Source organism: Scophthalmus maximus, chromosome 21 (genome assembly GCF_022379125.1).
Source record: "Scophthalmus maximus strain ysfricsl-2021 chromosome 21, ASM2237912v1, whole genome shotgun sequence".
NCBI lineage: Eukaryota > Metazoa > Chordata > Actinopteri > Pleuronectiformes > Scophthalmidae > Scophthalmus > Scophthalmus maximus.
Window position 1 is genome coordinate 5,753,070 of NC_061535.1, and position 25,098 is coordinate 5,778,167.

At 43.9% G+C, this 25,098-nt stretch overlaps 1 protein-coding gene across 4 annotated transcripts in view; it reads right to left on the reverse strand.

Moving 5' to 3' along the window:
* Positions 1-25,098, reverse strand: part of LOC118291517 (golgin subfamily A member 6-like protein 22) — an 84,909-nt gene that overhangs the window by 31,249 nt on the left and 28,562 nt on the right. For 2 of the 4 annotated variants that reach the window (XM_047329959.1, XM_047329962.1), the window contains exons 3-11: positions 14,943-15,062; positions 10,623-10,790; positions 8,864-9,043; positions 4,914-4,997; positions 4,407-4,574; positions 4,134-4,217; positions 3,187-3,354; positions 1,214-1,444; positions 804-1,034 (exon numbers count right to left, since the gene is read on the reverse strand). In XM_047329959.1, coding sequence (XP_047185915.1) covers positions 804-1,034; positions 1,214-1,444; positions 3,187-3,354; positions 4,134-4,217; positions 4,407-4,574; positions 4,914-4,997; positions 8,864-9,043; positions 10,623-10,790; positions 14,943-15,062 — 1,434 coding nt within the window. The remainder of the gene's footprint in view (positions 1-803; positions 1,035-1,213; positions 1,445-3,186; positions 3,355-4,133; positions 4,218-4,406; positions 4,575-4,913; positions 4,998-8,863; positions 9,044-10,622; positions 10,791-14,942; positions 15,063-25,098) is intronic. The other 2 variants (XM_047329960.1, XM_047329961.1) reach the window with 2 other exon arrangements.

The window sequence follows — 25,098 nt, forward strand, 5'->3', positions numbered from 1 at the left end:
TCACAATCAAAGTCATTAGCCGGCGTAATAAAGGGCCTGAGATACAGCCATTCTTCAACAGCCTAACTCTTTTATAACCAACAGATTAAAGTTGATTGGATTAAAATGACATTCCGCCCGTCTGACCTTGGTGGCAGCAGTTAAGTTCATCCAAATTAAATTTCTCCGTAATAAAGATGATTCATTTGTTGCTTGACGTAGTAAATATAAAACGGAGAGAAAAGAGGGGGAAAAAGATTAAGTGACACACGCCACTGCACACGTGCACAAACACACGCCTGTGCATACGCGAGCGTGTGCACGAGGACAATGAAACACGCATGTAAAAAGGAATGCGCGCATGCGTGCGCCCACACAACGCCAGTGGAGCAGGCAAGCACGAAAACAGTGACACCCAGCGACGGTTTCCCAAAGGTGAAGCCAAGCAATCCACGTCTTCTTTTTCAGAATTCGCATAATGTCTGATGGAAAACTGCCTCATTAAAAATAAACACACGGCCAATTTGAATTTTGAAATTATTTCGCCCCAAAAGGCCCATTGGACTGAAACATCACCTCGCTTTGTTCACACGATCATGCCCCGAACAGCGTCACTGATATTTCCATGGAAATTGCACAAGGATTCAACCTGTGCAATGAAAAATGCCAATTTCAGGCGTGATAAATATGTTAATAGCAGGACTGTTGATTACTGATGCAATAAAAGAAGAAAGAATCAACCCTCTGCCCAGAGGGATAAATGAAAACCTCTTGACTGAGTGAGTGTATTTGTCTACGTACAGTATGCTAATGTGTGTCCCGACCTGTTGATTGAGTATATCCCCTTGCTCCTGCAGGGATCCCATCAGGCTTTTGGAGTGTTCCAGTTGTTGCCGACTCTCCCTTAGCAGTTTCTGATTGGCCTGGAGCTCGTCTGTCAGCTGGTCAAGAGCCTCCTGTGAGCTCTCCCACTGGCCGACCTTTTCCAGGTACCGCCGCTCCAGCTCGGCTTGCTCTTGCGTCGCCGAGTGAGTTTCTGCTTGAGACTCTCTCAGCTGACAATTAAACGCATGGAGAAGAAGGCGAAGGTGGAATTTTAGAATGTGGCTTCGCTCGGGATCAAAGAAATCAAAAAGTCGTCCGCAGCTAGTGGCATTAAAAGCATGCAAGAATTCAATTTTTAGACACTACTGTGAACGACAGTACACATGCATTGATAGCAACCGTTATCTACCTGTTGCTGTGAATACCGCAGTTCTTCTTCTAAAACTTCCACCCGCCCCTGCACACTATGAACCTTATCTATTGCTGCGGCGTACTTCTGCTTCAGAATTGCCACCGTTTCTTTCTGCTCCTGGACTTGCAAACTGGCATCTTTAAGATCCTCCTCGGCTCCTCTCAGCCGCTGATGAAGAAGTCCCGTCTCGTCCTCCTGCTTCTTTAGCTTCCCGGCAGTTGTCTCAGCCTGGAAGCAAACGCAGTCAAATGTACATCGCGGGCCGATAAGAATAAACATTTTCTCTATATTTAAACCGCTGTAGCTTAACATTTTTGGCAGATGTATGGTTTTTAAAGGAGAGAGGCATTTTGACTGGTCTCGTGTATGAATGTGTTCGAGGAAGTTTACTGAACAGCTGCCAAATGTGAAAGTGTGGAGTGATTGAATGTGGAAGTAGGAAGCCTTTATGCATGCACAAATGAAAAAATGACTACATACGCTTTGAAAAACAGCAACAAGCATCATCAACATTACCATAATGCCTCAAATTCCTGTTGAACAGAGTACGTCACGTGATGCTTCATCGTGACTAATTGGGCCTGTTAAAAGAAAAAAAAAGGAAAATAGATGTGTCCTAATTTGTCTAACACGCAGTAGAAAACTGTACTGCTCCACAAGTAACCTCTGTCATTAAGAAACAGGAACCCAGGAAGTGAGACCAGGCTTAATCCCGGTGTTACACTGGGAATCCTACCGCAGCTCACCTTCTAAGGGGAGAGGTTGAGAAAGTTAAACCCACTCTAACGCTCGTCTTGAGTTCATCCACGTTAATCTCGCTGTAATCTGGATCTGAACACGGGGGTTTTAAGTCTAATGACAGCCAAACTAGTTCGATTGCAGTGGTTCACCGCGGCTCGGTTTAACCAGGGATTAAATGGGCCCATCTAGGACTAACGCCTGGTAGAGGGGAGCATGACTGAGTAGAAAATTTGCTCATGCGAAGGGGATAAAGAGACACAATGGCAGGGAGAAGAGAGGAGAGGATGGATGGGGCTCCCCAAGGGTACCCAAGGTAAAAAAACTCACACTATGAAACACGCACAAACAATATAAAGTAAGGTGAACTTTCCCCACTCTAGAACTCTTTGCTACTTTCTTCCTTTCTGTATTTCCCTTTGATGTACAGTATTTACAAACCTGCATTCCAAACCATGATGTGGATTTAGCATTTATCATTTATCATTTATCTCTGTCAGCCTCATGACGAGGCTTCATTGGAACACTGCTGCTTTTAATCAGTAGTTTGTGCTCGGAGGAAACAAACAACGCTCATTAGACATGATGGAAAAAACACCATTATTTATGATAACTTTAGTCTCTTCTTCGTTTCTTCTTTTCTTGTGAAGCTCTTTGGCCTATGTTTCCCCCTCTGAGTATTCATTTTTGGGTCCAATTGCATTTGAGAGGTTAACAAACAAAGGGGTCATCTTGTCTTGTTGGGTAATTCAGATGAGCAAGACGGGGATATATATGTAAGTTGACTGCGAAATAAAAATTGCCTGCTGTAAATGGGTCACTTTGTCGATCATGGCAGGAGGCCCTGATTATTTGATTGTCTAATAGGATTTGGATCACTCAGACTCGAGATGCATCTGAGTGTTTTTTTCTGCAGGATTGTGGCTCTGCAGATTGGCAACTGAGTGCACAAAAAACTTGCCTCCTCTGCAACTGTCCTTGAGCTTCTTGACCTCTGACTCTCAATCCTTCAGCCTGCTCTGCATTTGGCTGAGCTCAGATTTGTTCTGCTTCAATAGGCTGTGAAGCCAGGATGCTCCTCTGGCTCCAGTGTTCCGCATCGGTCTCGTGAGCCCGTTCAACAGATTCCAGGTCAGAGTCCAACTGATCTATAGATTGCACCAGGGCTTCCACCAGCAGGGGAGGGTGGAGATGGGCAAAGGTGAATAGTAGAAGAGGTAAGTCTTCCTTACCTGTTGCTGACTAGTACGGAGCTGATCGTGTAGCTGCTGTTGTTCTCTCTCCTTCTGGTCTTTAAGGCGCTCTGCATCTCTGACCCTTTTGCTTAACTGACAGGCCTCTTCCTGGTGTCCTCTGACTTTGTGGTTCAAGTGTCTCAGCTCACACTCCAGCGCTGCCACCTTTGCAAGAAAAAGAAAAAAAAGAGAGGAAGGAGATGGAAAAAGATGGAAAATGGAGCAACTTTATGCGGGCATACAAAGCACACACAGATGGGAAAGACAGCGAGGGGGCGGCAGTAGCCTTAACTTGAGCAAATACGGCTTGAGTCAGACAGTTTCCCAGTTTAGTCTCAGGACCAGCAGGGAAAATGTGGGTACAGCAGACATGAATGAGTAACGATTCCCCTTTCCCTAGCACCGACTTTCGAGGAGCCTTTGAGCAAGCTGCTACTCCTCCCACTGTACTAATGGAGCTGCTCGGTAGCCAACAGTAGAAGACTGTTGCTGGCTTGGGCAGTTCCCTTGAGTGGATGTGTGCAGCTCTGTGGGTGTAAAGCAGGGCATTGTTGGCAAATAAATAAATAAATAAAATATAAAACACAAGGGTGCTCACTCAACCTAGCCTCGGTATATGAAAAAGAAAAAAAAGAAAAAATAGTGAGACAGGTGTAAGACCCTTGTAGTGCTACCTAGAATGGAATTTCAGCCCTGAGACAAAACCCAAAATACAGAAACAACTTCCAGATAACCCAACCTATTTGGGTTGCAACACAACTAGAAGGTGTTAAAATCTGTCGTGTTAAAATAGGTATAATCTTCACCTGAAATGTGTTTATTATAGCTCTAAGGTACACTCACATCACACACAGGTATGTCAGAAATATAGTGGTAAAAAGACCACTAAAATATGAAAATGACGAAAAACCAAGAACACTTTACACAAAAACAAACCAGCACACCTGTCCTTGTGTCCCTTGGTGCTTTTGTTCAGCTGTCTTCATTTCATCTCTTAACTGCAGAATTAAATGATCTCTGCTTCGAACCTAAACACACAGAAGACAGACTTAGAAATTCCAGTAAATTGCACACATTGACATTTTAGCCCAGTGCGTTCCCGCAGTTGAAGACTTGGTTAGCAACACAGGATTTTTGCGGCGCATCTCTGACCCACACATCGGGGCGCACAAGCAACACATGAACACATGCAGACGGAGCCAGAGAGAGAGATGGACCTCGAGGTGTGCGATGCGGAGCTTCTCGTGGCTCTCAGCCAAGTCAGCCTCCAGCCTCTCTTTGGTCTGGTTAAGGTGGACACACTCTCGGCTCTGCTCCTCCATCTTGGCTCTCAGCTCATCCCTCTCCTGGTGCTGTTTCTCCAGATCCTTCTCTCTGTGGAGCAGCTGGGAAACAGGCGGTGAAATCAGGCCACTCAGACAGTGCTTGAATTCAACTACAGAATATGCCACGACATATTGTATACCATAGGACAAAAATAATTAAGGACATTTTTTTTAAAAAGTAATAAAATATATCTATCCTAGGATCAATCAACATTATTTATTGTACAAAAATCAAAATGTATGTTTACATAGCTTCTGATTTAGATCCAATTATCAAATTAAAATTCAGAGTAACTACATTTACTTGATAATAGAATTATTGTCTTTTAACCATCAGCGTTAATATAAACCATGAGCATTATAACTGATCAGTTATTAGGTGAGTCTACTGTGTTTTACCTCTGTCTGACAATCAGATTGCTGCTTCTTACTCTGCGCGAGCTCCTTCACCAGCAAACATTTCTTCATCTCCCTCTTCTGCATCTGCAAGACCAAAAAAAAAAATGTTCTCATGGTTTAGGAACGTTGGAACACAAATGCTCTTTTCGCTGATATTTTGACACAGTAACAGTTTGTTAAATCACATCTCATTGCCTCATTGGCAACAAAAACTGCATCTCAGGAGACGGCAACTTCGGTCACTGTTTACACTATTTGAGAGATAACATTTTCAGGCTTGTTATCATATTTGCGTGTAAGTGAACAGTGGTGGTGGTGGTGGTGGGCGGATGACGCTATACGTGCCAGTTGTTTATACATCTCTCAAGTGTACAGTATGTCAGACCATCGCTTGTGTTTTTCTGCTTCCTTGGTGACCTTCCCCAATTACCCAGTTCAGTTCTACGCCCAAATGTATGTGCGTGTTTGTGTGTATACGCGCTTTCATGCGGTTGTGATTTCTCACAAGTTTGCTTGGGAATTTTTTTAAAACGTCTTTTATCTGCTAAGTAACATGAGAGTAAGACCTTTTCAGTGCATTGCACAATTTGCACTGCAAACACTATTACTGAGCACATCTGCTGCTGACATAGTTTCCACTTTTGATCTATATATATATAAATATATATATAGGCAACAGTCCTTCATGCCGGATTGAGTCAAAAGCTCGCTTTCTCACTCCCTCTCCGTCCCCCTCCACCTCCAGTCCGTCCTGCATGATCCAGGGATTGTTTTGACCAGAGTTGAGGGCTCGTTTGTAACTGTCCGGGGGGATTGATGGAGTTAACTTGGCTCTTTGACCCCTCACCTCTGGCTGTCAGCGGCCAGGCTCGCAGGCACACTAAACCTGAGCTATACGGCAAGGAGAAGGAAGGAGAAAAAAAAATTGGAAGAAAAGAAAAAAGAAAGCACTGCATATACTCTACCAGGCACGCAGCAGCTAAATCACAAATGAGCACTCATGTTAATACGCAGAGTCAAACAAGTGCCTGGTACCCTGGGCAGGAAATAAAACAGGTTGCGTTCTGGATCCCAGAGTCATCAGACATCAGATGAAACTGTGTACATATTTGGGCGCACAAAAATTACCCGAGTAATTATCCATGGAACCAAACTCACCAACAGAACAATAGTCACTTCCTGGCAATTGTTAAACCTTAGCTGCATTCATCTTTGAGAGCGTGCGCGCAAATTCCCAACGTGCGCATGTGATAGGCAGAGTGGAGGTTGATAAACACTGGAGGATGTCGTGTCAAAACAGACAACTTGTCAAAACGGCACGCTAACTAGGTCAATCACAAAGTTTAAGAAGAAACTTTGGAGTGGAGCTTTGGTTTATGCATATCGCTTCGCGAGGATGTCTGTGCATGTGTGTGTGTGTGTGTGTGTGTGTGATAAGCTCATGAACGAATCTGCAGGAGGGGACCTCCAATATCGAAGGTATTTTTAAATCAATGAGCTCTTAAGTGTATCTCAGTCTTATGTGTTCGCACATACGCGCACAGATAGAATCCCCACTGACAGGCAATGACAAGATAAAGAGAGGGAGGAAGAAAAAAGAGGGGGGGGGGGCTGGGCGACATGAGGGGGAGAAATAATATTTGAACAGTTGGGGGTGGGGGAGTGGTGATGGGGGGGGGGGGGGGGCAAAAGGGAGAAGTGGCAAGGCAAGAAAAGAAATGAGCAATAAGTGAGATCAAGAGAGAACGCAGAGAGGGAGAAAAAAATCAGTAAGCCATTCTGATGGTTGTAAAGCATTGTGAGCAGGACCAATGTTTGTCCAAGTCCAACCTTGAAGGCTCGAACAACTTTCCACAATTCTGCCTATGTCCCACTGTACTGCTCCTTCTTCCCCTCTCTCTCTCTCTCTCCCTCATTCTTGTTTGCTTTCTCAACCCCTCCAACAGGCCGCCCAAGCCCCCCTTGTCCATTTCAAATAATGTGCAGTTTGAATTCTTTTAACCAATGCGCTTTAAGGAATACTCACGAGCACATATACAGAAGTCCCAGTGGGTGAGCTGGAGCCACACTACGCCGGGGTGTTAATGATAAATACGAAGGTTAGACATTGCACGTGGAACTAAAATTCACAGATGATTTCTTTCTTTTTTTTATGTCGCGTGCTATGAGCACGCACGTTTTGAAAATGAGTAACGCAGCAAGTGCTCGCGTAACCCAATGCATAAAGAGATGTCAAACCCAAGTCCCGAAGGTACGGCACATGAGAAAAGTCAAACCTTTATAACTCCCAGCTCAAGTCAGACCAGAGCTTCCTCTCCTACACCGGCGTCCCCCGCCCATGGACCCGTCCACTACCCAGCGGTTTCAGCGAGTACGATTTTTTTTCCCTACAGAAAAGGCAAACCGACTCCCTGTTCTTCTAAGCCAAGAAGCCTAAGTGAGAGGGGGAGAGAGTGGGAGTGAGAGTGAATCGGCAGAGCACATTTCAGATGAAGGAGGGCGTGTTGACAGTATTTGTTCAGCTGTGCTAATGTTAGGACATTTAGAGCTGCAGAGGAAAATACTTAACACAAAGTTCTCTCAGTTTCACTTCCATTCAAGTGGAAGCAGGCGCACTCACTCGCTTTTCCACACACCTACTACCATACAATAATGGCACAGAGCGTGGTCGAGTGAACGAGTCGAGAGAGTGTGTGTGTGTGTGAGAGAGAGAGAGAGAAATAGGTTGTAACAAGATAGTAAAAGCAGTTTTGGTGCACAAATACAGGAACAGATGTCGACCAAAGACTAAAAACACACACACACACACATACATACGCATGTAGACATACAGTATTGCACACACTACTCATGCACAGTTCTTGCACAGCATTATCATTTAAATTTTTTTCTCCAACAATACTTTTGTAGAAGCAGCGAAATATCAATGCTGCCATTTGCTTCCATCCTGCAGGATGACAACTAAGTCATTTTTATTCCTCTAGAGTGGAATACAAGTGGCCAAAAATATGCTCTATTTATTTATTAAAATATGTTATTTTAGCAAAGCCCATTTGCTGTCATATAACATGAGCTACAGAGCATGTAGAGTTATAAATGTGCATCCTGGAAATAATTGTAACAAAAGCTTCAGTGATAGCAAACAAAATCCTAACCCTCACCCTGACCATATTCTGAAAATGATTATTGTCATTGAAGAGCACATATATATCCAAGCCTTTGAAATTCACCAAAGGCCCAAGTGAAAAGTATCTCCCTCCAACCTGTATAAATGATGGTTAAACACAAACCGGTAAGCATTCATTATTTTTGATATATTATTACATAAAAGGGCAGAGCACAAAACTAGTCAAAACGTCATCGTGGCATACAAACATGGCAAATCTGACTGTATTTTACTCTTGTCGTAGTGGCAAAAGAAAATCCATATTTTGCCAAAACAATCCCAATTATTATCATCTGTCTTTGTCAAAAGCGTCTGTTTTTAATAAGCTCTAAATATCAGAACATCCCATTACCTATTATCTCAAACCTTATTATCCGCGCCATTGTAGAAATAGACAATGCCCCGCCTGGTGAATATTACATATGAAAATTGAATATTTAAATGAATCCCTCACCTGTGCGACCCCTCTTATCAAGGACCATTGTGGGAAAAGACAATGCATACATTAAAGTGAATATTATATTTCATCTCCATCCTGTGGAACCTTTACCATTCTTCGCGTGACATTGTCCATTTTGTGTCGCAGACGTTCCCTGACCTTGCCAGCGAAGGAAAACCGCTGATAATGTGACAATGTCAACAATACATGGCCGACAACAGGGAAGTCAAATGCGCTTGTCTCAGTGTAATTGTTACAATTAAATGGCAAAATTGGACCAGCTGGGTTTTACAAGATTTCATGATTTAATGCTTGAATGACGACCTTGAGGAAGCGACTAATTACCTTTTTTTCAGCGGCACAATGAACACGAGTCACTTCCTGCTGGAGACGCTCTACCTCTCTGCGGCTTTGATGCAACTGGTCCTGGATCTGCTGTTTCTGCTGTCTCTCCGCGTTCAGGCTGCTTTTGGTCTGATCCCGGGTCTCGCTGACATCCGTCAACATGCACTCACTGGTTTGTAACTGGGAGTGGGGCAGAGATGGGAAGGAAAAGGAAGAGACACGAAAAATAAGTCCAGAGCATCCTGGGTGCTAATCGCGTGAACCTTCTCCAGAGGCTGAGAGAGGGACAGGCAGGCTGGCGGCTTTAAAGACAGCTGAAGATGAGGGGAATCACAACAAGAAGAATGGAGTTCTGGCTGGAGAAGGAGATGTAATTTAGGGATGTTTGCGTCCACCCTGTTTCCATAGCAGTGAAAGGGAACATCATAAAGGCTTTGTGCCAGGTTGGGGAACCCTACAGTTAATGCTTTGACACAGGACCGATAAAACAGCTTGACTCCTCATCATAAAGATGTAGGACACTAACTTTAGAGTAGTACTTCCTAAACCTTTGGGGCAGGGCTCACAGAGAGCCGTGGTCCTGTTTCTATCTGCTCCTTCTCAAAAGAAAAATACAAACAACATGCTTTAATTGACATGGTTCATTTAAAAATGTAGCATTTAATCCTCAATCAAGATATTTAGCTTGACTGTATTGCCTATGTCTATGTACAGTACACACAGTCGTAAATAACATCTAATCTGTGACACTGCAAGTATGCAAAGTGAGACCTAAACTGTACAGTAAGTAATGTGCGGAAACACACATACGGATACACAATTATTACATTTAAACTGCTGCCATCTCCTGAATACAACAACTATTTCAAAAAGGTAAGGAATTAAGTTAAACTAAGAATGTACTTTACGTTTAGTTGGCTGACAAGCACCTGCGCCGCTAAAGCACTCGCAGCGGATGAATGACTCGGTTTGGTCAAGGACACAGCAAAGGGGTTAATTGAAGCCTAAAACACCACTGCAACGCACCACTCCGAAAAAAGAACCTAGAGGGGCGAGAGGAGGAGGAAAAAGATGGAGGAGAGGAAGGAATACGGAGAGGGAAAGGGAGATAGGATTTTAAGGAAGAGAGAGAAAGGACAATGAGAGAAACCTAAAGGCCATTCCATTCATCATGTGTATGACTCTTTAATGTTCCCATTCATTACCACTGGATCTCACCGGGGCCAAGGGGAGACTGGACAAGAGAGACGAGAGAGAAAGGCAGGAAAAAATGAAATAAAGAAAGAAAAAGGATGATCTGAAGAAAAATGATAGAAGGAAAACATAAAGAAACAAAATAATATTTAACCCCTCCTCCTCCTCCACCCTTGTTCCCTCGCTTGGCTAAGTGATACGCACATGAACGCGGTTCTTTATTGTACAATGAGACAACCCTCTGCGGAGCCAAGATGGTGGCGATGACTTATTAAATATGGAGAGAGGGCGAGAGAGGGAAGGCGGAGAAGGGGGGGAAGAAGGATGGATCATTAACTGTGAAAGAAGTAAAAAGTGAGGATAATTCCCTGATGTACCTGACTGGATTTGAAAGAGAAGGTTGCTCAATTCCTCTTCCTTATTTAAAAAGCGCTCCCCTCCGGTGTGTGTGTGTGTGTGTGTGTGTGTCTGTGTGTGTGTGTGTGTGTGTGTGTGTGTGTGTGTGTATGTGTTTGGGTGTGTGTGTGTGTGTGTGTGTGTGTGTGTGTGTGTGTGTGTTACCTACTTTGCGCTGCAGTGAGGTCAGGGCTTCTTCGAGCAGTGTGTTGTCTTGGACGAGCTGTTGGGCGCTTTTCTCCTTCATGGCCAGCGTTGTCGTCAGAGAGTCCTGTGTGGCTCGTAGACCAACCACTTCCTGGTTCAGGTGCCTCATGTGCTCGTCTCTTTCTTTCACCTAACACACACACACACACACACACACGCACACACACACACACACACACACACACACATGGACATCAAAACAGACTGCCCGGTTGGTATACACACAGGCGCACAGTACATACAAAAAACAACATGTACCACGGAAACATTTACTTTCCTTAAGCAGGGTGCCAGACTGACTTTTTACCGTGTTTGCCCTGACGAATCCACCTAACTTTGTAATTTGGTGTGCGTCGAAACATGATGTGGTCCACCCAAAAATTTCATATCATAAGCAGTGCTGAATCTTATAATAATATCTGACCTCTCGCCGCTTTGGTTTGGCGCTGCCTGGCGCTAAAATGCTGCAGAGATGGGGGATGCTCTGGTACTGCACATATAGCTTCCCGAAGACAGCATCTTTTAAATTCAGAAAACTCATGCTCTGACAGCAAAAGCACCTAGCCATGATCTGGCAATGCATGATGTTTGCCATTTAAAAAAAATATAAATCTGAGCCATGGAAAATTTGAGAAAGCCATGTATTTGGACCTTTTTGAATGCTGTAGGCTCTGGCTGAGTCCGATGAGGCAATCTCCGACAGACACGTTGGGTCAGGATTAGGCATTTTACCGGGGACAAGGGAGCGAGGTTGTGTGACAGTTACTGTCGGTGATGACGGTAGGTCTGAACAGCCTGACCATGTCTTACCACGCGTATCAGTCTCTGGCATTTTGTTTGAAAAAGTGTAAACCTCTGTGGTATCTGCTGAAAATTAAAATTTATCACCAACCGAACTCCGAAGTGGAAAATGTAACTCACCATCTACCGTCTTCGCTGAGCGCGGAAAACAACACTGTCGATGCATATCAACACTAAAAAACAAAATAACGGTTGCCCTGTTACTGTGCATAAATTACTGCTCGAGTAATTGTTGAGGGGAAAGAGACTGATTATTTCCAAGCAGTGGTTGAACTCCTCACCCCGTACATGACCATGAGTGTTTGTGTGTGTGTGTGTGTGTGTGTGTGTTAGCCCGTGGTTCAGGACCCGATGCCAAATAAAAGCCCCTATTCATTAGACTGTGTTAAACGAGCCCTGTCTTAGATTAGCAAGGGGGCTCCGCAGACAGTCAACGCACACAAAAAATGCATACTTGCAAACACTCACAAGCAAGTACACACACGCACGCACGCACGCACACGCACACACACATACAAACACACAGGCATACAAATGTTTGTCAGGCGGGATGATTTCACACCACATGCTCATTTAAGCAAATACAATATACACTAATTGTGGGGAACCGAAAGTACAGCTCCCCTCTTAACTCTCTCTCAAGCACTCTCATCCTCGTCTCGATCCTGTGTTTTGTCCATCGGTCTCAGCCCTGACACAGGCGCAGTGCATAAATCATCCAACTTACTGTAACAAAAAGCTAAGGGTGGTCTTTTGTGCAGTTAAGTCATGTACAGTATGGCTAACGAATGGTAACAACTATAAGCAATAGGGGAGGCCGGGAATTGCAACACTAAATTAAAATTATTCTTTTTATCAGGATATTCGACCAATATTAGTGTGACTACTGGGAAATAAAACAAGTTTTTACAAAACCGGAGACAATAATGCTCGAAGCTTCAAGGCAAGTGGGTCGCAAACGCACAGTTCCGACACACAGATTAGGTGGGCAGATGTTCATCTTCTTTATGCCAACCCATCTATATTGCAAGAGGGATCTCAGATGAATAACCATTATGGAGCAAAAGTGAACCTTTTGTTCACAGTTTAAATATTATCACCATCAACGTTAAACCGATTTAAAACAAAGAAATGTCTTTCATGTTTTTTTTTCTTTTTCAATTTGGCTTTAGTACAATTCCTGCTGTATTTTGCCTATAATACAATATTTCACACACAATGCATATTATGTGAAGTATCTACAAATATTATATAAGCACATTTCTATAGTGTACAAAAAGAGAAAAATTATTTGTTAATTTTAACCATATTAATCCACGGGACAAGCAGTGTATAAGGTAGTGACGTGATAACAAGACCTGCTCTATCATTTTGTCCTTATATTTAAATTAACTTAAGCTATTGATGATTTAATGGCCGATGCAGAAGGGTTTTAAAGCAGTTTGTATTCCCCCACAGTAAAGAACCCAGTGGATAAAAGATAAGGATGAGAAGAGGTGACCAACAATAAGCCTATAGTTATTCATTATGCTATTTTTTTTTAGTTTGTTGGTCTACAAAGAGAGTTCCTCGTAAAGCTGACATGTTTGTTTTTTTGCTTATGTTTCGAATTTCTATATACTCATCAATGTACTGACACTTGATCCCACCCACTGCGGGTCAGTCCTGAGATAGATCACAGCATGTCTGTCAAAAATCTCTCCTACAGCTCAAGGTCTTTACGCCGCCGACTTTCAGAACTCCATAATATTGTTACATAATTAATACATTACAGAGGGCTTTTTCTCATCTCCAAATCTGCCGCCATTGGAGATGATTAAAAGTTCCCATGTGGTCTGTGTGAAGTCTTAATTCTCCAGCAGGACCTTGGCTGGGAGTCCGGAAGAAAGAATATCAGATTTGCAATTTTATTTCAAATGAGTGCTTAAGCCTTGGACTTTCATATTAGTAAAGCCCCTATTGAGAGAGAAACCTCAATCTGATCAAGTCTCATTACTTTGGCAATCAAAGGTTCACCCCTGGGGTCCTCCTCTCCACTCCTGCCCACTGCCTCCTCCTTCTCTGTCTTCCCTCATCTTTCCTCTTTCTTCCTCTCCTAGGCATCCCATGTTGTTTTGTTTTTTTGAGGCGGAGGGGAAGAGAAAAGGGAGAGCGGCTTGCACAAATCCTTGATTGGCCAAAGTCTATCCTCCATCTAGGATTACGAATAGAAGTAGAACATTTGAGGACAAAGGAGGGAGGGGTGAGGAGGAGAAGAGACGGAGAGAGCGAGAGAGAGAGAGAGAGAGATGTGAGTTGCAGAGTTATGGGCACAGAGAGAGAGAGAGTATGGCTAATATAATTGAATTAAAAAGATGGAGCGGGGCCATTTCTACGCAGGTGGGAGTGTGGAGTGAGAAAGAGCAGGCGAGATATTAACTTCTAATAAAAGAGAGATTAGAAAGTGGCTAGGAGGACTGCTCTGTCTTTACCTATGGGAGTGACAGCCCCCACATAACCTTTCACTGCAATATGCACACCGATATTGGCAACCACATTCTGAGCGAGGCCCCACACAGACCTGTGCCTCTGCAGGTTTGCAGCAACCCCCCCCCCCCCCAAAAAAAGACTGCACGTGCAGTATACTGTACGCACGCATGCAGGAACTATGCGTCGCTCGAGGAGACACACAAGCGCTCGCGCACACACACACACTCGCGAGAGCGCCCATGACAGCGATGCATTATCAGCTCCCATTCACAGATCCAACAGGCGGCAGCCATCAGATAATGAAGACGCAGCTCTTTGGGAGCCGCTGCTATACAGACAATTAATTAACTAATTGGTCTAACGAGCTCGTTAATGCCGCACGCTTTTTTTTTTTTGGCAGCCGGCGTGAATACATTAACAAGGCTAATTCAATTAAGCAGGTGCAGACTTCACAGCTGCCTCCCTCGCGGGTACACACGCACGCGCGCGCACACTCAAATCCTACAGGTGTTGTGTGCTCGTTCGCTCCGTTTGACTCTGATGTCTATCTCAGCGCAACCTTGGCATTGGATCAAAAGCATAATGATATGCAGATAAAGTTGTGTGTGTGTGTGTGTGTGTGTTTATTGCTGTCAGTGCTTGTGCCTCAATAGACTGGTGTGCCTTTGAATCCAAAGTACAGCTCAATAACAGCATTTGTAATCCGTGTAGTTGAAAGGGTGTACAATAAGTGGATGGCAATCTGACTGGAGCCCCTCTGAAAGCAGGGTTAAATGAACTAACAGTCAATAAATGCTTCACAATGTAACAGCATTTTTAAATTTGCTCTAAAGCTTTTTTTTTTTTAAAATTCTGACAAAATGCTTTGACCTGCATGTAAAAAGTTTGACTTTGTCTTGAAGCTGCCGGTCCCGGAAGCGTGCTGGTTGCAGTGTCATAATAATCGGACTGTGCTTTTTAATTTTCAATCATGGCAACTCAATCGGAAGTCTGTGTACACTTGCGATCTCACCCTCTGTTTCACGCCGTTCAGCTCTTCCGTTAGCTGGTCGACCCGCGCCTCCCTCTCCTCCCTCCGTCTCTCAAACAGGGCGATGAGCGCGCTCCTCGAGGACGCCACCTTGGCCTCGGCCTGGAACACAGTCAGCAGTTGATATTCACTCGTCGTCATGAACTACAGTTAAAGCGGTCGTACTCTCAGCCAGCTTCTTTGCTTGTGTTTTTATCTCACTCACAGATCCGTTATGCCCATAACTATTATTGCGTGGAATTATCCTCGCTAAAACAACAAAATACCACTGAAATGACCAAAAAAATTTAAAATTACAAACACATGAGATATACATAAAAAACAAAAGCTGATACAGAGAACATGCACTTAGATTATACCTGCCACAGCTAAAAGGGAGAGGGACTTCTGATGACACAGGACTTATCTGAAGGTGATGGGCGTGTTATTCTGATCTGTAACCTTGGTGTGTGTGTGTGTGTGTGTGTGTGTGTGTGTGTGTGTGCGTGTGTGTGTGTGTGCGTGTGTGTGTGCGATTTGGTGGGTTTGGTTTGTTATGGCAGCAGCTACAACACGCACCTCCCTCATAAGCAGGCCAAAGTGCTGAGGTCGGTGGATAGCTAAACTCCCATGGAGCTGATACCACTGATTAATTTCCTCCATCTCCAACGCCCCAACCCCCTTCTCCATCCATACGTCCGCCTGCTCTCCCTTCCCCCCCAAACCCATCCGACTACTACCGAATATTAAATCAGCCCCCCCCCCCCCCCCTTTTTTTAATTTCCAGATAACCTCAGTTCATTTTTCTCCAAGTGTCATCCAGCCATGACATGGTATAGCGGCCTATATATTAGGGACGGCTGATGTGAGTTATTGTTATTGTTATCGTTTTTCCATTTACTGCCTGTGTGTCCTACTGTACACTGTGCATGGCTAAATCATTACCTGCACGTGGTACAAATGTCCAATAGCGCCATTGGTAATTTTTGCAGCGAAATTTCCTGTCGTGACAATTACACATTCTCACGTTTCTGTGTTTAGGAGCCAAAGCGTACCGACACCTAAAGTCTGTACCGCTCTATGGGGTAAATATTGTCTGTTTTGGCATTTTGCAGGACGTTCGGTGGGGAAGTCTGGATATGCAGAGGCATGTCCATCGCTCCTGGTGCTACAGTGATATCTGCGGTGTCATGATCTGCTCATCATTTAACATTTAAGTCACATTTAACCATCTGCGACAAATGGACAATACGTCTTCATATAAAAAAGCTAACCCTCAAATAAACGCATTTCTCTAGTCTGAAAACAGTATCAGTGTTTGATTTGAAGGCCTGTTGGAGTTACACTAAGTAGGGCTATGAAATTTTTTTATTATTCCACTGTCACAATATGTGACACAATTTTGTCACATACTGTGTACGGCTCAGCAACGCTAAAATATTACAGCTATGTGTGCAATAATAAGAGGGTTGAAGCATTCAAAAGTAACTCAAAAGTTCCTTTCCTTTGAGACTACTCGCTTATTGTATGCAGTAACTGCTAAAATAGCACAGTTACCTTTGAAAGAAGTGTTGCTAACGGGTTCATAGATCTTGTAGAGAGTTTTTTTGGCGGCATGAGCAGAATCTACGAATTATCGGGCAGGCGCCTTTGGTGTTCTGGCTGATTGGTGTACACATATTAACATTAACATTAACATGTGCACACATGGGCCCAAAAAAAAAGACAGACACAGACCACGGGCAGTCATCGCTCAATGTCCCAGCTGCAAATGAAATCTCATTCCCTTTTAACAATCCGAGAGGCCCACTCTGAAATATCTCTCTCTCTCCCGCCTGCATGTCTGCCTGCCTACCCCCTTCGTCTTAGTCCTCACTAAATCACACCCTCTTTTTTCCCTCCTAACAAGTCTGCGCACCTGTTAAATATATTTATGGAAAACACACGCTGAGCAGAAACAATCACACACACATGACCTACGTGCACTCATTTGTGTTTTTGTCAGCCGCGGTATCAAATATTTATGTGTCCCTTCATTTGCACAGAGGTTGACACTATGCCATCCCATCACTGAGCTCTGTCCCGCTTCCAGACATGTAACAACAACAACAACAACAGCAGCAGCAGCTGCTCCCAGCGCTGACATTTTCTCCCCTCGCATTGTTGTGTCTTGCCATCTTCATATAACTCCGCATCAACCTGCTCGCATAGCCCGCAACCTTGCCCAGGAAACTGGGGGAAGTGGGAAGTGATTTGGAAAAATGAGGGCAATAAAAAAAAAACTACAGGGATGAATGGAGAAATGTGATATAGGGTAATATGCTAACCCAATCAGCAGGCTGCTGTTTGCCGACAGTATAATCAACATATCGGCCTAATGTCATTACTGCTATATGAGAAATAATATTGCGTGAAATGATATCGAGAAGCGCGCGCACGGTGCACGCGTGAGCGAGCTCACACGTCCAAATGTATGTATTCCCTACCGATTCCTTTTTCTGACAAGGTGGACACGCGCACACACAAGGTGGCGTGAAGATTCAAAATCCTGCACTGATGTGCACGCTGCAAAAAAAAATAAGCTACTTAATCCTGTACGAAGACTTTAGGATTTGCTTTTTTTGTAAGGTTAAAAAAAAGAAGAAGCAAGATATGCCTTTAAGATCAGATCAAACTCGGTTGAGGGCAATTCATCTCGACAGATTTGTCAATGATTGATATTGATTTTGATTTAAATAGCTGCTTTTATTTTACAACACTGACCATTTTCATTTGTTTTAAGATAGTAATTTATATTTTTCTCTTTTCAACACACACATGCACACATGCGCACACACACACACACACACACACACACACACACACACACACACACACACACACACACACACACACACACACACACACACACACACACACACACACACACACACACACACACACACACACACACCTGCATATTCTGCATATACCGACACAAATGGCCCAGTGGCTCTGACACAAGAGGATATTAGTGAGTGTGGGGCTTCCACATCCTGAACGCATGAGGCCATTGATGGCCTCTGTTGATGGACAATGGCGTGAAGCCATCACTCAAGTTATGGAGCTTTAATTGGAGACAGCATAAAACGATAAAACCAAGAAACATGCATGGCTGAACAGCCCAATGTAAACCATTAATCATAGCACAGGCTAAGACAAGTGGCTGCCACACATACACACACACACACACAAGAGGGTGCACACAGCTGCAGAAGCACACACATGCTGCCCTTGCACCACACACCTTGCATTTGGGTCCATACTCGCGCCAAACACACACACACACACACAAACACAAACACACACACACACACACACACTGAGAATGGCAGAGACAAGCGTCCCAGTCACATATTCTCATGATAGATGACCCATTTAACTTTGATTTCTGAGAGAAATGAGCTCGCCAGTGATACAGGGTTACCACACGCACGCACACGCACACACACACACACACACACACACACACACACACACACATATATACTTACCGACTCATTCGTAATACACATAGGTACTATACATGGGCTACATACATGAACTCACAGTGTACCTTCAGTTTATATGTAAATAACAGCTTGCATTATTTTGTCGACACATGTATTCATGCCCTCGCTCTCATTTTCTCTGCCACTCTTTCCCCCCCACCCCACACACACAAACACGGGGGCCACTTATTTGCATGAGAAGGGTTTTAATATGGGGATGATTTGCGATGTAAGCAATCAGAAGTGAAGTACTTCATCAGTGGACGTGTCCAACACACATCTCCACCGGTCATAAATACAAATCCACGCACGCAGGCACACGCACACCTGCTTGTGAAATCTGTGCAATCCCACAGAGGAGGGAATAAATCACACGGAGAAAAAGTTGGCATGAAGGCAAAACCGTTAATAATACAAACGCACACAAATATGCTTTCACACACACACACACACGTCACACCCTGCAGAAATATGTGGAATAGGTGCCTGCAAACATATGTAATGTCTTAGCAAAGTTGGATTCTATGTTGCCCACTTCACATCTGTCTGGGCGAGCGAGTGTCATGGTGTTGCCGATATGAATTTCTTTTGAAAGGTTATCACATAACCTCTGCTGTGCCTTGATTAACTTATATTGTTTTCAAAACATGCCCTAAATCTTTCTCCTTGACTTGCCTTTGTTTTTTTATTTGACTAGTATTAATCGTGCCTTGGAATATGCAATTCATCCATGCTATATCGTGGAAAAAACATGAAATAGTAAAAATAAAGACATCACAGATGGCCTGAAAATCATTAAGGGACTCGGGACCATATATTGCCCGTAGATTGTCAGTGATGGCGAAAAGTAGAAAGCCTGTAGAATGTTGTTGTTTTTTTTTAAATTTTATAGCAGGGATATCTCAAAAAAGTCACAGAGCCAAGGCAAGTAGAGACATTTGTTTACGAGATAGAAAATTGAAGCTGCCGTGAGGAATTTCTGCCGCTCTGACGAGAGTGATAAGGTTACTCTCCCGATGAGAGGCGAGCAGAAGAGCCGAGAACGCTCAAGGTCTCAGTGTCAATGGGTTAAACAGAAATAATATTTATGTTCTTTTTCTGTTCTACACCGTTTGCTAATGTTTTTCGCACAAAAGTGTGGCTGCTGCCAAAATACACAAGTATCTCTGTTCCATCCCCGGAGCAATTCATTATTTATATATTTTAAATCGTATTGTTTTACTCTTTCCTTATTTGGACCCAGATTGGAACTGCTGCTGCCGCCCAACAACCAACCTGCATCCCATCACAGCCACCGTCCGGTGACATAAGGAACAGTGTGGATGTTTAGACGGATGGAGGGTGCATTAGAAGGACAAAAACCTTCCAAATACACACAAACACACACACACGCGTTCCATACAGCGGTTGCAGCCCCCCCCAGCGCTCCTCTGTCCTCACATGCTTGGTTTCCTCATCTAATTGCTGCCATTCGTCAGTGTGTGTGTGTGTGTGTGTGTGTGTGTGTGTGTGTGTGTGTGTGTGTGTGTTGTGTGTACGTGTGTGTGTGTTGTGTGTACGTGTGTGTGTGTGTGTGTGTGTGCCAGGCACCCCTGTGCTTTGTGTTTTTGCGCTTCTTTCGTGATTCTGTCACAGTGCATTTGCAAACAACTGTGGTGAAGACAGAGAAAGTAACAAATAATCAGATAGACAGGTAAGAATGGGAAGAGTATAAAACAGAAGGACAAAGATGCACACACACACACACACACACACAATCACACACACAGCTCTTTCTCTCTCACACAGAGCTGTCACAGTGCCATAGGGCATACTAAACCTGTCAGCATTTAAACCTGCTGGCTTGTACTCTTGCTTGCCACGTGGAATTAGTCTCACATAATATGCCAGCCTCTTTATTGAAAACAACAAACACCGATACTTGCACTGTCTGTCTGTTATATTTCCAATCACAATACACATCAGAAAATCTTAGCAGATGCAAGGGATGTGATTGTTTGCGCAGAGAAAAAGGTTAAATATTAGGTACAGTGAGGGAAGAGGTGTGTTCAAAAAAAACAAAAAAAGAAATAATAAGCCTGATCACTGGTATAGAAGCTTATATATTCTCAGCGTGGAGCAAATCAAAAGTTTATACGGCAAGTTAATTGCAACTTGACTCACAACTGATATTGGCATTTACACGTGTAAACAAATGAGACTGATTGCTCTCTTCTGGGTCATCGCGGCGCCGAGACAGTGTTGATGAGCGAAGCTCTTCATGGCTGGCGTGTGTCTGTAAAATTACATTTATATGACGTCGTATTTAATGGGAGCTTGCACATTATCGTGACTTTTTTCTTTCCCGATCACATGTGCTTTTGTGTGTCCGTGTGTGTGTCCGTGGGTGTGTGTGTGTGTGTGTGTGTGTGAGTTCAACATGATAATTTGTCAGTTTATGTTGTGTGGGGGCTAAACTGATAAACAGATAAGCAATCCACAGCTCAATCCTTCATCCTGCTCTGATTATAAATCAGCTGGAGCTCTCACAAGCAATCAGCAAGAGCAATCTGCAGCCGGCACAGACACCCTATCAATCAGAGGGGACCATCACACTGTGTCACACACACGCACACACAGACACACGCGCGCGCACGCACACACATAATCTTGAGGAATACACACTCAAATATACGTACGTCCCTGCTCCCACACCTATACACACCCTGCGTTAGACACAGAGGCAGGTGCGCCGCAATTTGTAATTCTACATCCCCGCCCTGCGGCCCTTTTCCTCCTTCAGAAACTTCTTTCTCTTTTCTTCTCTTTTTCTTCTTCTTCTTTTTTTTATTGGTGTCTTGTGGAAACGGGATCACAGTCGCAGAAACAGCGGTTTCATCCGGCTCGCTGCCTGGCGGCCACGGCGCAGCGCCGGGCGAGAAACATCACTCCTAATTACAGTCTGATATTAATAACAGAGAAAAAATATTAATCTTGGAGGTAAACACTAAGCCGCTTAAAGGAAAATTGCAAATAAATCAGATTACCTTATAGGAATATCCTCTGAATGGGCCGAGGGGGTAATGAGAAACCTGGGCCCAACCCCAACCCCCCCCCCCCCCCCCCCCCCCCTGCCTCTCCCTCTGTCATTTCCCTCTCCCCATTCTACTGTGGGATTGAAAAAGGTGTTACTATGTGTGTGTGTGTCTGGGTGTGTGTTCATGATCACATCTGTGTATTTATAAAACTGCAGTGCGAGCCCCCCCACACTCCACCTCCCTCCACCACCAGCATTTCAACCCTCCCTCCCTCCTTCTCTCTCTCTCTTCGCTGCTCTATTCATTTTTCACCTCAGATTTTATTTTTTCATCAGGTGGGGGGGGGGGGGGGGGGGGGTTTGCCGCCGCGCAGATTCAATTAGGTTCTGTGATTGGGCCGCTGGCATTCACCGGGGTCATGGAAAGGTTAAAGAATTCAGTGGCACAAACATGATTATGGCTCTGTAGCATTTGATCAGAAGTAAGGTTTGTCACGGCAAAGTGGAGCCCCTCTGTTCCTTGCACTATGGGACTACCGGTGTGGCCAGAGTGTGATAAGAAGGGGGCTCCACGTGTTGGTTTAGTTTGATTCTTCCATTGAATGGCAATTACATGCTGAGGAGAGTGGGTATACAAGGGAAAAGATACACAGAGATATGCACAAGTGCATATGTGTGTTTGCACAGGTGAGGCATGTTGCTACACTGGCGAGCATGAAAACCCACAAATATAAATGCACAGAAACATTAATTCTCTCTCTCTCTCTTTCTTGCTCATTCACACACACGCGCGCACACACACGCTCACATGCACGCACATTTGGAAGAGTAGCAGAGTAATAAAGCCCACCCTTGCAGTGAAATTAAAGCTAGTCAATGACACTTCTTGCTGAGCACACACTAAATCATTTTTATACCCAGATGAAGCAGCCAACATAATACCAGCTCTGCACATGTATCCAATATCACCTGGAGACTATGTGGGGTAGGGGGGGAAACAACAACAACTAATCAAATATCATATTGGATATGTCGGATTCATGTCAGAACAAGAGAGTAATACTAAATACAGAAAATATGGCACAATAACAGTGTAAGAATTCTTTTTTTATATATTCAAAATGACCAGGCAGAGAGAGAAGCACATTATGAGATATTGGATTGATAAAGCGCCGGGATGCTGTTGCTCGGCAAGTATAATAGAACAATAACGTTGCTCCTGGGTTAGCAAAGATTGCATTATGATTTTAATGTGTCTTACAGACACGAGCCCTTCACCGGGAGGAAATGATGTCGATAAATAAGCGGCCTCACATTTTAAAACAAAGAGAATCACATGCGGTCGATGGAAAAAAAGAAAAACGTGCACATGTAGAACGGTGTTTGGTTACTATCAAATATGTTTAACAACACGGCCGAGCATGCACACACATGCAGACCATTGCATTTTGTGAGATAATAAGCATATCTGCCGCTACTGCCTGGTTTCTTCTTTAACAAACATCTTTATGTTTTGATTTAAATACTATAATTGCTTCGTCCTTGTGCCTTCATAGATTAATACCCCTTCAATTTAATTTTTTAACACTTCAAGTAGCCGGAATGAGAAATCTTCGCTGGTCAACATCTCAGCGCCACGCTCCACCAAGGTCACAATGTTTATGCATCCCTGAATATTTGCGCGCGCCCGCTCACACCTGCCACTGCCCATAAGCAGATTCGTTCTGACAGTGCATGTCAATCATCTCATTTTGGGAGTGCCTGTCAGTCATCTCCTCCCCTCACATCACCAGGAGCCATGGCCATCGGGGAGCTTTTTCCATCCGCCACTATCTGCCACTTCAGGTGCGGAACACCAAGCCGGGCGCGAGCAGTCAATAGAGCTGTTTGCTACGCCAGTCCCTCGCTGTGACCTAATTGCTGGTGCAACACTCAAATATGTCCTACACTTCCCAATTCTTGTGAGCCCCCCAACCAACCCCGCCCACCAAGCATTCCCCATTCTATACTCAAGACGGGTATTTACATGCCCCGCACCGCAGAGAGCAAACAAGCTCATTTAAAAGTTCATATGCTAATGTGTGACATTTAATCCAAACTTTACACGGGGAAAAGGACACGCAACAATAGATTTTGATTCCTTTCTTGTCTGTGAATCTCATCATTCCTCGCCCTCCATATTTATGAGTTGAGAAGGCGGGACACCTTAGCGGGGCGTGGAGGGAAGGGACAGGGAGTTTACTGTTCGAGAATTGGGCTGATATTTGCTCTCACCCGTTGTTGATATTGTTGATATTCAAAAATGACAGATTGGTCTTCTTATCTGAAGCCATATGGCAGAAATCCCAAAAATATTTAGTCAACTTTACAAGTAAGTGCAACTGTATGACTATGATGTTATCAATTTCTAATCTACTTTCAATGACTAAGGGCTTCTCATTTTTAGCTATAGGGAATGTAAGTTGCGACGGCTGAAATGACAATATCAGTATCAGCTGTGGTAAAATGAACGTAGGTAATTCCATGTGTTGGCCAAACCACAAAGTGAAAACTGTGCACTGAGGGGAAGAGAGCGCACGCTTGGCCAAAGACTAGAGATACGCCACTCTGCATCTTTTTGATATTTCAAAAGAGTGGAAAGAATGGCAAAGTGGAAAAACCCAAAAAGCCAGCCAGAAGGGGTTGTGGTTTGGCAGGGCGGTTGGCTCTGTGTGCGTGGGCTGACTGGCAGACACACTGACACATGATGCACTATTCCCATGCATTCGCTTTATTTTGTTATTTATTTCCCCCCTTTGGATGTAGCGTAAGACAGCACGTGACTGCTGTGATTTGTTTCTTTTTCTGGTGTTTTCTGTGCCTCAAATCAAAGCATCGACTCCTCCCTGCTCTGCCTTCAACCACAGAGACGGAGATAATGTGTAGGGGAACAATTCAATTATATATGATAATCAGTTATAATCAGAAAAACAATACTAATGAATACAAAAACAACCAATTTATAAAACTTAATTAGACTTCAACCTCAATTAAATGCTGGCCGGTTAAACATTTCCCAGCTGTCCAATACTTATTTGATAGTGTTTGAGATGTTAAGTAAAAATATATTCTTAAGTTAGTGTGGACAAATAGATTAAACAATGATTAAACAGTGATTAAGACAAAAATGTCCTACAGTGTAAAATCTTTTGCCAAAGAGAGCGGTTTGTAATGTATGAATGTACAGGTTCTTTTTCTCTGTCTCTCTTTCTCACTGACACACACGCTCGTGCACGCGCGCACACACACTCTCACACTTACAGGCACCCACACACATCGACCAGGACAGGCCAGGGATGAGCACACCCCATCTGATCTGTGGCCCGTTCATTCATTAGACCCATGCTCTCCCATATTGATTTCAGCTTAAGTAATGAGAAAGCTTATCCAAAAATCTTTAGCATTTGGGCTCCAACTTAAGGGAATCGATGGGGCCATTTCCCATTTTGAACAGCACATATGCAGGGGTTTTATGTACAGTGAACGGGACAAATCCCGATGCTGATAAATCAATGGGCCTTTTTGTCGATGGACAGGCACGCTTGCACAGACACACACACACACACACACACAC